The following is a 13542-nucleotide window of genomic DNA, read 5'->3' on the forward strand; positions in this document are numbered from 1 at the left end:
ACAGTCCTCTGTGCTCCTTATGGTACTGTAGTCCTGTCACTGCCCCCACAGTAGCAGCCATCTTGGCAGCTGCACGTAGCTATGTGAGGAAGCAGAGGCCCAAGGGTCCCCCAGCAGCACTGGAGAAGAGCAGATAAAGAGATGCATTTGAAGAAGGTCCCTATGCAGTTTTTACTGCTTCATTTCTGGCCCCTAAAGTAGAGCAGAACAATATATAAGGTATATTTACTGTATAATTAATTAATTCCAATTTTCCCACAGGAGTATGATGGCTGAATTATCCTTCCTTTGGATCACACAAATGTTACATTTTATTTAATTTTAATTTTAATTTAATTTAATTTTACTAAATATACTCATTTCTTTGTCAGAATTCTTCCCACCCAAAGTAAAATATTTTATAAATAGATCATTATGATAAATACATCTATAATAAATATATCTATAAATAGATCATTGAATGATCTATGGAGTTAAGTTTGCTTCCCATCTTAAAACTAACTCTCCAACTTAATGTTATTTTGGTAGGAAATTAAATACAAAATAGATTTTAGCCATTAAACACGGTATTTTGAAATATGTACACTAATCTTTAAAAAGTCAAATCTGTGGATAAAATTCAACCAATCATACTAGTACTTTTTATTTCTCCCTTTGGTATGTTCTCTTGCCCTTCTCCAATGGAGCTTAGTGGGAAAGGGTCTGGTGAGTTGGAACAATCAGGAACTTTGCAGTGGGCTTAATGTGCTATGGGACGTTGGGCAAGTTATCTCTTTCAGCTTCGGGTTCTTCATCTGTCCGATGGAGGAAATAACAGTGAGGAAAAAACCAGATAGTATGTATAAAGCAGCTGCTAGTAGAAAGTACACAGTAAGTGGAAGCTATTGTTACTGCTATCATCCTAGTCCTCAACTGACTCAACTTTGGCACAAGGTGATGAATATGTTGTCCTACTCACTGTTTGGCATATGAAGACAGGGAGAGAGAGAGAGTAATAAATGGTGCTAGATAACCCTTGCAATAGATTCCAGAAGGTGGTTATAATTATATTCTGCAAACAGTGCAAATTCATTCTAGTCTTGGATTCTTTGCATCAGACACCAATGTTTATGATGTTGTTTCCATCTTGTCATTCAAATCTTAGATTAAATGCTGTCTCCTCACAGAGCTTTGACCTTCCCTTTTAGGGTAGCCACCCAGTTACTTTCTATTATATCATCTATCCTATTTTAATTAATGACATTGCACTTATTAGTATTGGGGATTTTTAGAACATTTGAATTTTTTTCTTCTTTCCTCTCCTCTTTTCTTTTCTCTTTTCTTTTTTTTTCCCTATTTTTCTGCTCTAGAGTATATACTTGACAATAAAAGGTATGTCTTCAGCGTTGATCCCTAAAGTCCCCTAGCACCTGTTCTAGGTGCTATCATATCCTTAGATATGATAGGTGCTCAATAAATATTTGTTCAAAGAATGAATGCATGTTTCCACTCAGAATTTGAATCATCGTCTAAGATCTATTCTGCTTCATTTCTTCTAACCTGCTGTTCTATTTTAGTATCAATTGCTTCATTACATTGGAAAATAAAGTCTTGTGGCTATATTCTATTTCTGTTTTTATGTTGCTTGTTTCTTTTATTGGTGTGGGTCATTTTCTTTACATTTCTTAATAGGAGGCTTGAATACATTGGAGTCTTTACTGCTCATATTCTATTCTTTGTCTTGAGTTCATCCTGTATTTTGCTGGATGGCAGGCAGTTCATTAATTTCTCATAATAGCATCTTGAGCTCTCAGCTCCCACTAGATTTTGAATTAAGATTTTTTCAACTTTCAACATTTCTCTCTCCTTTCCCTTTGTGATTACATTATACTGTCAGAGGACTTGGGGACAATTTGGCTGTAAGCTGTGGCCCAGAGGTAGAGCAGAGTCAGAGGGGACCACTGCCCCCTCACTGTCAGAGCCAGGTGAGGCAAAAACACAGATGGAAAGAGCAAGTTCACATGTGAAGGGGAGCTGCGCTGGAATGGTCTGTTGTCTCTGCTCCTTTCAATAGCACTGTTGCCCAAACTGATTCAATGGGGAGAGAACGCGAGAGAGAGGAAAACCATGGTCAAAACAGTAGGATCATTCAATTCCCTTAGGAACCTGGCCCCACTTTCTGCCAACAGAGCAAATGAGACCTACAGTCTCATTTCATCTGGTGGCAGGAAACAGGCACTGATGGTCAGTGCGATACATGGACTCAGCTATGGGAAAAGATTTCCTATTAACTAAGTGTGAAGAAGAGAGAGCAACTATTTTGCAGTATAAACAAAGAAATTACACTTTGTCAAGCAATGGTCCAATCTACAACTTTAAGTGTTAGAATATGAAACTACAGAATGACTAAAATTATTCCCATCTGTCATCTTCTTGAAATAAACAATTCTCCAAACCACAAGCTACATGGTACAACCCAATGCCTTTATTAAATATGGATTTTACCTCACATTACTGTAATTGACTTTAATTTTGTTGGCCGTGAAAAAAGAAAATCATTTCATTACTGTTTTTCTTCTTATTCTTCTCCTTCTCCTCCTCTATCTCTACCTCTTCCTCCTTCTCCTTCTTCTTTTTGGCAGTAGCATGGTCTTGTAAATTTTAAAAGATTTCCAAGTAGATTGTACCAGGGAGATGTATGAGACAGCAAAAATTCAGAAGCATGGTGCATGGAAAAAGCATGAAGATCCACAGAAGATTATGTTAAGGACTAAGGATACTTAGAATTTGCTTAATTGGGAGAAGAAGACAATCTTCAGTACTAAATCCAAGCTCCCTACAGGAGCTTTAAAATGATTTGAGCCTTATTTTTCCCAGAAGGAAACCATACTCTTTGCTCCTGCCGTAACTTTGTGCACTCTTTTTCTCCAAAGAGTAAGCTTATGACTCCTCAATACAATAGCAAAACTAAACATGATACAGAGTACTTGCTGAACTTCTGGTGGTAGCCACAGGGTAACTAGAAATAAAAATGAGTTACAAGTACATGTAATTGTGAAACAATCTGGCTTCAATATCTAATCTCAACAACAACAACAAATTGACCAAAGACCCTCCTGTAGAGCCAAACTTGATTCAGTTACAATTCCTTCCTTTTCTCTGATGGAAAAGAAATAGTGAAGAAGAGGGGGAATGGCCAACCAGTAACACTCATGCAGAGGGATAAGAAATTAGCTAACCTAAAAGTTATCCAAACACCAACTTTTACCACACATTAGAAGAAACATACCAGAAAGAAATTCTAAGTAGAAAGATATTTGAAGTGTCACAGACTAGAATGGGAGTCACTATTCCCAAGATTCCAAGGACTACTGATTTCCTGGATAAAGGGACTTAGTGAGATTTTCTAGACAGGCCACTTCCCTAGCCCAAGGCCACACCAGAGATACTACTGCCTTTGGATAAAGAATATGTTATCTGGCATCTTTAATCTTGGCAGACAGATTTGTATAGATCCTGGGGAAAGGGGACTTAGTAAGTCACATTGGCAGAGCCTTCTTCCCCATCCCTTCCCCATTTCTTGTTCTCATGCAGTAAGGCCGCTTAGGCTTGCTGACTCCCCTCTGTCTACTTTTATGAGAAGGGGCTGTACGTTTCCAGGACAAGATGCATGTTACATCTCTTAATTTGCCCCACTCTTACTTGAGTAAGAGTACTCCTGTGCTGTGGTCTGTGGACATATTTCTTCCTTTTGTTTTTAAGATTTTAAGTAATCCCTACACCCAATTTGGGGCTTGAATTTTCAACCCCAAAATGGAGAGCTGCATGCTCTATGGGTTGAGTCAATGAGGCTCCCCTAGACATATTTCTTCCAGTCATTTCTGGCAGTCCATGGTCACTGGAGTCAAGTATTTCTATTCTCTTTCATCATGGCCTTCCAGATTGTTAGCAGCACATTTCATATACTTATTGTTTACTAACTGGAGGCTCTTGGACACAGGTTACTCTCCAGTTTCCAATAATACCAAAGAAAGAAAGAAGAAAAACTAATGACATGAACTGACATTTTCTATGCCATTCTGATGGTGGGAATATAAATTAGTGAACAGAAAGAAGCCAGGAGTCGAAAGCAATCATTATAGGGTTAATCTCCTAGATGTAATGAGGAAATTAACGGAGAGAATAAAGAAATAGAGAAGTGTAATACAAATATAGGGCTAGAAAAATTAGGAATAATTTCTTTAATGGAACCATCCCTTTTCTAAGAGCTAGTATTTTATTTGGCACTCCAGAAATTTTCAGGATATTTGTCAAGTATGTATTTGCATATTTGCATACATGTTTTCTAGTGCTTTATTTTCTCTGGTTTAATGATATTTTCCTTGGTGCCTATTTCTAGTTACTTATTTCCATTTTCCACGTAGTTTTTCAAGTTTATTAATTATTTTTTTAAGGTTTACTTATTTTTGAGAGATAGAGTGAGAACATGCACAGGCAGGGAGGTGAGGGGTGATAGGGTGGGGTGAAAGTGGTGGGGGGGAGGGGCAGAGAGAGGGGAACAGAGGATCTGAAGGGGGCTCAGTGTTGGCAGCAGTGAGCCCAATGCGGAGCTCCAACTCACCAACCTGAGATCATGACCCGAGTCAAAGTCAGACAGTTAACTTGACTGAGCCACTCAGGTGCCCCAGGTTTTTTTTTTTTCTTTTAACTTTAAATAAGATAGTTTTCTTTACTCCTAGTTTAAAGATTTCTCACTAAGAAAATCTCTTTGTCTTCATTGCCTTACCTCTACTGGTGCTTAGACAGAGGTAACAGTACATGAGACAATTAGCTCTTGGACGTGTTTCCTGGAAACACAGGAGGCTTGCCAGGGGTAGAAGGATGGTTTGCTGATTCCAGACGGTGATTACAGAAGGTTACAGAAGGCTACAAATAGATTCAGTTGGAGAGATGTCTCGATGAATTGTTCTTTTATTTTTCTTCAAGCAGGAAGAAAGTAAATTTTGGGGAGCTTTCGATACCATAGGTCTAGGTTCGGGCCCAAGAATTTGCGTTTCTAACGAGTGATGCTGGTACTCCTAGTGTGGAGACTACACTTTGAAAACCACAGCTTGATTTCAATGGTCGTGTCAAGGGCTTGCGGAGACAGCACGAGCCATCACACACAGCCCTTGCTCATCAGAGGTACCTACTGCTTTCGTATTTGGTTTTCATCAGCGTGGATGATAAAGAAGAAAGCATAGAACAAAGTTGAAAGCATATACTTAGGTGGATAGAGAATGGCAAGGTAAGGATCTGGAAGGTTTAGTTTTTACTCATATAGTGGGGTGATTTCCTTTTGTTTCAAAGGGTAGAGTGACACCTTCCAATCTTCACGGTGTTTCGGAATCACCTGGAGGGCCCCCAGAGATTCTGATGCAGTAGGTCTGGGGTAGGATCCATGAGCCTGCAAGGTTAGTCGGCATCCTGGATAATTTTGAAGCAGTTTGTCTAAGGATTTACACTTTAAAGAATAATGATTTTAGAGGAATAAAATAGATGTCCAAGTGGAGTCTTAATCCTATATGTGGGAGAAATCAAAGACCCTATCAGGCAGATTCTTTTTAGTGTTGTACATGGAAGGCTAAGTGTGAGAGCAGGGGGTTATTATTTTTAGAATAAGAAGCAGGGAAGGGAGCAGGTCAGAGACTGACAATGAAGACAGGAGGCACTGAAGACCAAATGAGCTGATCAGCTAAGAGGCCGTGTGTTTTTACTTGTGTGCTCAAGACAATACAGTATTTCCAAATACAATAACGAAACAACCTGGATGAGGGAGTCCCTTTTACTTTTAAACAGAGAGCTAGCTGAGAAGAGCCTTTCTTTCAAAAGCAGGTTGTGAAAAGACAGAGTAGGAGTGGATGGCAGGAGACCAGGTGGCACACAGGAGTTAGAGCGAGAGTGGGGTTGGAGGTCACTGAGTGTTCAGGACATGTCATCAACCAGGGAGACTGCAGTGGCAACACACTCATGACATAAAATACTGCAAGAGTAGCCAATGCAGAGCCAGAAAAAAGCTACCCATACCTGTTCTGTTCAACCACGCTTCAAAAAATGAAAATGCTACTCTGCATGTGAGTTCATGTAAGAATGCATGCATGTGCACGCATGAGTGCACACACGTGTGCGTTCATGCATGTGTGTGTGTGTGCGAAAGAGACAGCATGAGCGAGTGAGCGAGTAGACAGGATGAGTGAAGACATTGGGCCAGTGACAACTTGTTTGAATGTCGTCAGTGTGTGTGAGTGTTCAGTTTTCTGATCAGGTATCAGGAGTGTCTAGGAGTGTCTAGGAGCTAATCTCTCCAAACATGTTCAGTTGCATTAATAACAGAAGTAGTGAAGGAAATTGTTGAAAGGTCAGCTTTTAGAAGGAGAAAGGGGGAAAAAAAAGTAATATTCATGTTTCAAAAAAATGTTCTCCCTTCTCTGGAGCAGTGTAGAATAATCCTATTTTTAGTTCTGCCCTGTGCATACGTAGCACGTATGCAAGATTTGATTTTTACAAGGACTTTGTTATGCCATTTAGTTCCCCCCAAACTGCACGTTCATTTGATGTCAAGTCTCTATGTGAACTGCAAGGTCCTTCTTTTTCCTTCTCTACTTGAACCCTATCTTCACAGCCCAGCTCAATCCCCATCCTTCTTATAAAATTTTCCCTGAAATTACAGGGTTTACTCTCTCTGAATTTAAATCACAGACAAGGATTGCCTTCTTCACATCATCCTGTTCTTTTGAGCTCAAGCATAAAGTGTTTGCCTTTAAGAGATTTCTAATAAATTATTTGTTCACTGAATGAGTAAAGAAAATATAGCTGGAATCCTCCTAATTAGCAACTAATAGAAACTTTTGATTTCCTCCCCAGGAATGGGCCTTGATTGCCGAATCAATCTGTATAAAACCATTCCTCTGGCCACAGTGATTGGTTCAGTTATAGACCCATGCGCCAATCTGACCCAATCAGAAAGAAGCTCAGGACATTTTCTAGTCTATAGTGGGGGAAAAGTCTCTTTATGGATCCTTTAGTATGCAGGTGTGATGACTGGACCCATTGGAATCAGTTCGCTGATGTCAGGGAAAGCAGTGTGAGGGTAAAGCCAACCCCCAGGAGAAGGCAGAGAGGATCATTCAGAATGTGAGTCAAAAGTCTGATCAAACCACGCTCAAGTCATGGGCACCTCTGGAAGTTTCAGGCCTTTTAGCCAATACATTCCTTTATGATTTAAGTCCAGGAATGAGATTTTTCTGTTACTCATCTGCCTCCCTATTGTTGGTTGAGTTCCCCCTATTTTTAAATCTTTGAGACATAATATGTAATTTGTCTTCTTGCAGCCAAATTCATTTAGGGAAATAGCAGCAGTCTTGGATGGCATTTACCCCTAGTAAGATTGTTATATATTTTTATTCCCCACGCTGATTGTAACCAAAGTCATGTTCACAAGTGGTAAAATGATACATTTGAGAACAGTTTCTACCACAATTTCTGTTCAAGATGATCAGTGTTCTTATGCACTTAGTATTGGTCTAGAGTTCTTTTATTAATTTATGTCAAACATTCCCTGAACATTTACATCCATTCTAATTGTGTGTAGATAGCCATGGGGTGCATTTAGGGCTTTGGGAAAGATAAGCTTTTGTTTAACATTCCTCAGTGTTTATGGCAATACACTAAATGCAGATACCTTTTCGATGAAACTGAAGAGACCCCAGCAGACATATGGATTTGAGCATCTCTGTTGTGTACATTTCTAAGCAACACTGCAGCTGGATATAAAGCCGACAGATTTCTGGATGGATCTCACCATCTTCCGGGCTGTAACAGAATGAAGGAGAAAAGCTGTGAGCATTTCTCAAGATTTCACTCATCAGCCATTTGTCTCAGCTGGGGGGGGGGGGGGGGAAGGGATGCTCAATAAAGATTCCTTAAAGCCTTGAGTCTAAAATATAGGACTTCCTGCTTTCAAAGCAATGACCAATGTCACAGTTCTTACATAAGCGTCTTTCTGACTAACAGCTCTTAATTTTTTTTCCCCTTCAGCAGCAGATTTCTGCTGGGAGCTTAAAATCATAAATGTTTTAAGTAATTGAAAATATCAGACATTTTTGATTTAACTGTTGAAACAGATTTCCAAAATATATTTGAATCATAAGACTCTTCTAGCCTGCAAGAAGAGATTAAAAACTCTTATTTTTAGAGAGACTAACGGAGAGCTATTCAATTGCCAATTATGAGAGCTCTTTAATATTAAGGCTCTAGAATAATATGATTAGAGAGCCAAGATATCAGTTATTTTTATCAAGGTCTTTTGTCTCAGTCTGAAGAATATTCCTTTATTGTTTGCTATGGTTAATTTACAAAAGGCCAACTGATTTTAGTGAAAACAGAAACATTTTATGAAAAGGAAAAGTAATACAATTCTAATATATGCTTAACAATCTAAAGCTAAATAATTACTGAACTTATGCTCTAAAATTTATTCTAAAGTCCTTGAACCTTTCTCTGTTGCCTATGATAAAATGTATAAATGGGAATATGATAAAACATGGAGGGATCACTTTTATTTTTTTATTTAGGGAACAGTACATTGTCAGAAAAACCCTTTATATGCTGTTAAAATTGCATGTGTTGAATAAAGCAATCTAAATAAAAGGGATAAAGTTTAGAGATACATTAGAAATGGAAGGAGCCTAGACATGAGCTCTGTCACATGTCCTAAAGTGTCACCTTCTATCCCCGTTCATTTAAAATGCAGTGAAATCTGATTAAATAATCCAGCATTTGGATTTGATTCCTTTATAAAGTGGTCACTGGCAAAATGTTAGGGGCAATTATCGGAAAAAGAATGATGGCTTGATTTTTTATTTAAGTTCTGGACTCACAGTAAAAAGAGTTTGCATTTACACAGCACTTGACAAGGATAATCACTTTTCATTTTCAGTACTTATTTAGTAGATGAACCAGCGTTTATCTAACTATATGGCTTATGTAACACGAGGAAATGCACCAGGGTTTTGCCTCAGTAGTACTGAGGCCGGCAAAGTTATTCTGCCTTTCCTACGCCACAGCCAAGTGCCTCAGAAGAGCTCACATGCAAAATTCGGCTTTCTCCAGAAAATAAAGGACTTTGCTGGTTTCTCATTTGTGTCTCATGGGTCTAGCCCCAGGCCGACACTGGAAACAAGTGTATCTTTTGTGAAAGTCCCAGATTTTCTTCCGGAGCTTTCACCCTTCAGCTGCCCCGGGCTACCTGGGGTTCTTCCCCACTACCCCTCTCCGTGCCCCCAACCACACGTTATATCATCTGCAGCCTTTCACACTGTCTCTGTGTTCCATCCCTTCATGGTTCTACTAGATTCTGGAGGAATAATGGGCATTAATGGTTCATAGAGTAAAAAACGATTCTGGTGTATTACCCTAAGATGTTGATTTTGACAGAAAAATCTGAAGGTAGTGTCTTATCCCTAAGGCAGCGTAGAGGAAAAATATGTGAAGGCAGGCAGGTCTTTTCTGTGCTCCTTCATCGTCCCAAAATAGCTACCTGTTTTCACCTGTGCATAGCGTTGGCCCTCGTGGCACATATGCAGATTAAAACAAAAGGAACTTATAATAAATCTGTAGTATTTATCGCACATTTGATGTGTGGGACAGTCACTGTAACATCATTTCAAGCCATGGAGTATCCTTATTTTCAGAAGTACAAAACATGTGCCTAGTACTTAGTTCCAAAAATACGCAAACTCATATATAGGTGACATTTGATGTAACTTAAACAAAGGATTATCATATTAACATATCTTAACCAGTATGTTTTAATGTTTTTTAAATGTTTTATTATTAATTTTTGAGAGAGAGGCAGAGCATAAGTGGTGGAGGGACAGAGAGAGAGGGAGACACAGAATTCAAAGCAGGTTCCAGGCTCTGAGCTGTCAGCCCAGAGCCCAACGCGGGGCTCAAACTCACGAACCGGGAGATCATGACCTGAGCCGAAGTGGGACACTTAACCAACTCAGCCGCCCCAAGAACCAGTATGTTTTATTATCTTACAGGTAGATGGTGAACAATAAAGTAGTATATTTAGTGCTCCTGAAAAAGGCAAGTCAGGACAGAGATTAAAATGCCTAATTCATAAGGTTTCTGCAGATGCCATCTCCCTAACGCCTCTGTAACCAATGGGGATTCTTAAAACTGTGGAACCATTTTGCCCATCCTAGATGGTGCAGGGAAGAACTGAATGGGTGCCACCAGAAATATAATGTGCCTAACAATGATTAATTGATGCTAAGGTTGCACTATAAATTTTCTGGTTCAAAAATTCATACATATACTTGCAGAGTATCCTTTAATATCTTGGAAAATTATAGTCAAAGAAAGAAAGGAACTAGTTAAAGAGAAGTGGAAAAGTTACTATATTGTTTATGTTAGTGTTTAATGAGATGCCTTGACCAGTTCCATTAGCTTCAGGATTTGTACAATTTGTTCTTCCTGCTTCAGGGCTCTAAGCTGCATTACTGCTGCTGATGATTAAAAGTTCATTAAAGACAAAATGTCAAATGAGTTATAATATGTCTAATGTTATAAGCAGTGGACTGAAATACATTTTGATAAGCATTAAGATCATGTAGGTGGGAGCGGCTGGGTGGCTCAGTCGGTTAAGCGTCCGACTTCGGCTCAGGTCATGATCTCATGGCTTGTGAGTTCGAGCCCCGCATCGGGCTCTGTGCTGACAGCTCAGAGCCTGGAGCCTCTTCAGATTCTGTGTCTGTCTCTCTCTCTCTGCCCCTCCCCTGCTCACACTCTGTCTCTGTCTCTCAAAAATAAACATTAAAAAAAAAAAGATCATGTAGGTTATTTTCATAATAAATGAACAATGAAGTTATAACAGAGAAAATGCAGGAAAAGCCAAGAAAACAGCAATGTGAAAGCTTGAAACTTTCTAAGGATAAATTAGAAGACCGAAGGAATAACTTACATTAAGACAGAATTAGGCCTATGACTTTTCCTCCAGCAACTGGAAGCATCTTAACGTGGAAGTAACTTTACCACGTATTATTACTTAAGCTTAGTCTATATGGATTCACTCTTATTAATATCAAGTTTAAGTCTAAGAGAGTCACCTTTGTGGTGGTGCCCATTTAATTTAGTCAAAGAAATTTTACAGGTTTGTGACTAGGCTGTGCTTATTTATTTATTTTTCTATTGAGCATAAATCAAGAGCCAACCTGATAATTTTGATTAATAGAAAGTCTTAGTTTTAATGGGCAAACATTCTAAAAATCAACTTCAATGATAGTCAGTGACTTGGAGCTCCAATTGAAGTTAAATAATGAATCTTTCCATCAACTCCTGAAGGATGAGAATCAAGATTTAATGTCATAATCATATGACTTAAGAAGCCTGAACTGGTATAGTAATAGGGGGATTTAGATACAGATTTTGCCTGAGATGCCCCTTGATAATGGAAGTGTGGATATACTCTGTGAATATTCTTATTTGATAACTAAAAAAGTAATATGATACACACCCACCTGAATGGCTAAAATTAAAAAAGCCTGAAAATGCCGAACGTTGCTGATCATGTGAAGCAACAGGGACTCTCCAGACATTGTTGATGTGAGTTAAAACAGTGCAATTTCTTCAAAAAGAGTTAAGGAAGTTTCTTATGAAACTAAACATATACCTACTTGTGACCTGGCAATCCATTTCTAGGTATTTAACAAAAGAAATGAAAACATATTCACAAAAAGATCTCTATAAGACTGTTCATAGTAATTTTATTTAGGATACCTAAAAACTGCAAATAACCCATGTGTCTGTCAAGAGGACTAGTTATATTCTTACAGTAGAGTGATGCTCAACAATTCAAAGGAGTAAACTCTTGATACACAAAGCAACATGAATGAATCACAAACACATGAACACATTTATATGAAGTTCTAGAAGAGATAAAACTAACTGTCAGTGATAAATAGTAGAATAATGGTGAGGAGGGGATTTGGGAAGGAGCATGCAGAGAAGGAGCTTTCTGGGGCGAGGGTAGTATTCCATATCTAGACAGAGGTTTGAGTTACATGGGTGTATACATTTGGCAAAACTTACCGAATGGTACGCTTAATATCTGTATATTTGATTATATGCAAGTTTTACTTAAAAAATAAGAGCCATCAGCAATTATTGATAATTAATGATATGCATGCTGAATTATTTAGGTATAAAATTTACTGATATCTGCAGCTTCAGAAAAATAATATGGATTGCTGGTTGGCTAGAGGGATGGACAGACAGACAAAGCAAGTATACTATAATGTTAATTGTAGAATCTAGGTGATGGGCATTTACTTGGTGTCCAAGGATTTATGGTTCCCCAAATAATTACATGGTCTAAATTGAACAAATCAACTGAGAAGCTTAACAACTAGTAAGGTCAAGTTCAGGAGTGAACACACTAGGGATTTTAGTTATAAATGCTCTGGCCCTGCATCGGTCTGCTCTTTTATCGAGGTTGCCAGACTTTTGGTGTTCTATGCAACTGCTAAGAGCTTTTTAAAAACCAGCAAAATATTTGTTGTTTTGAAAGTTTGTCCCTCATGTAATGGTTTACATATTTAGTTGAAGGCAGCAAGACATTAAAAAAGGAGAATGGGTCTAGAGTCAGAAAACTCAGCTCTAAATGTAGACATTGCTGCTTAGAACAGTAATCCCTGGAAAATCATGTTAACTTCTCTGAGACTCAGTTTCCTCTGCTGTGAAACAGGGATAACAACTATTGGTGATGAAAGTAATATCTCAAGGTTGTTGCAAGGATCAAATGAGATCATGTGTGGGAAACCCAGTAAAAACGGTGAAGGATTGTTGGAAGTTGGCTGCAATCCATCTTAACACATCAAAGTTGTGTTTACTTAGCTTTATGCTTGAGTGTGGTCTTCAGTTTTAAAAATTATCTGCTCTTCTGCAACATTGTTTATTTGCTTCGAGTTCCCCAGTATGGGTTTTGGTTAAATAAACACGCCATTAGGCTGAGAAAAGGAGGTGTGACCCCATTGACAGCCACCCCTCAGCATTTCACGGACTTGGGTGAGGCAGAACACTTGGGGTTTGTCAGCTCCCGGAGACAGAAACCAGAACTTCTGCTGCAGCAGATACAGCCAAGTTTCTCCTTTCAGAATCAATTCTGTTGTCGGCTATTAGGCGAAATGGCAAGACAAGACTCAGGAAGCCAAAGGGCATGTAGAAAGGGAATGATATCCTCTCTTTATTTTTCAGAGCAAATAGCTAGGGAGGAAGAGGATTCACTGACTTGACCCAAGGATAGTGAGCTCCAAACGTCTGTCAGTAACCACCCGCCCCCCCTTTCCCCCAGTGATTTCCTCTCAGATGGATGCCACTCACAACAGTATACCCCAGTTCTGTGTCAAATGCAGGGACAGCTTCAGAGTCCTGCCTTCATATATTTTCCATGAAGGAGAGGTCTCACGGTGGCTTCATAGTTTAAGTAATCAATGGATAATTACAGGGCAGAGAAGGAAA

At 38.9% G+C, this 13542-nt stretch overlaps 1 protein-coding gene across 1 annotated transcript in view; it reads right to left on the bottom strand.

Moving 5' to 3' along the window:
• The window catches only part of RGS7BP (regulator of G protein signaling 7 binding protein), a 105106-nt gene that overhangs the window by 33867 nt on the left and 57697 nt on the right, over window positions 1–13542 (bottom strand). Inside the window, exon 3 of the mRNA XM_060635686.3 lies at window positions 7700–7830. Coding sequence (XP_060491669.1) covers window positions 7700–7830 — 131 coding nt within the window. The remainder of the gene's footprint in view (window positions 1–7699; window positions 7831–13542) is intronic.

This window comes from Panthera onca, chromosome A1 (assembly GCF_046562875.1).
Source record: "Panthera onca isolate mPanOnc1 chromosome A1, mPanOnc1 haplotype 2, whole genome shotgun sequence".
NCBI classification, from domain to species: domain Eukaryota; kingdom Metazoa; phylum Chordata; class Mammalia; order Carnivora; family Felidae; genus Panthera; species Panthera onca.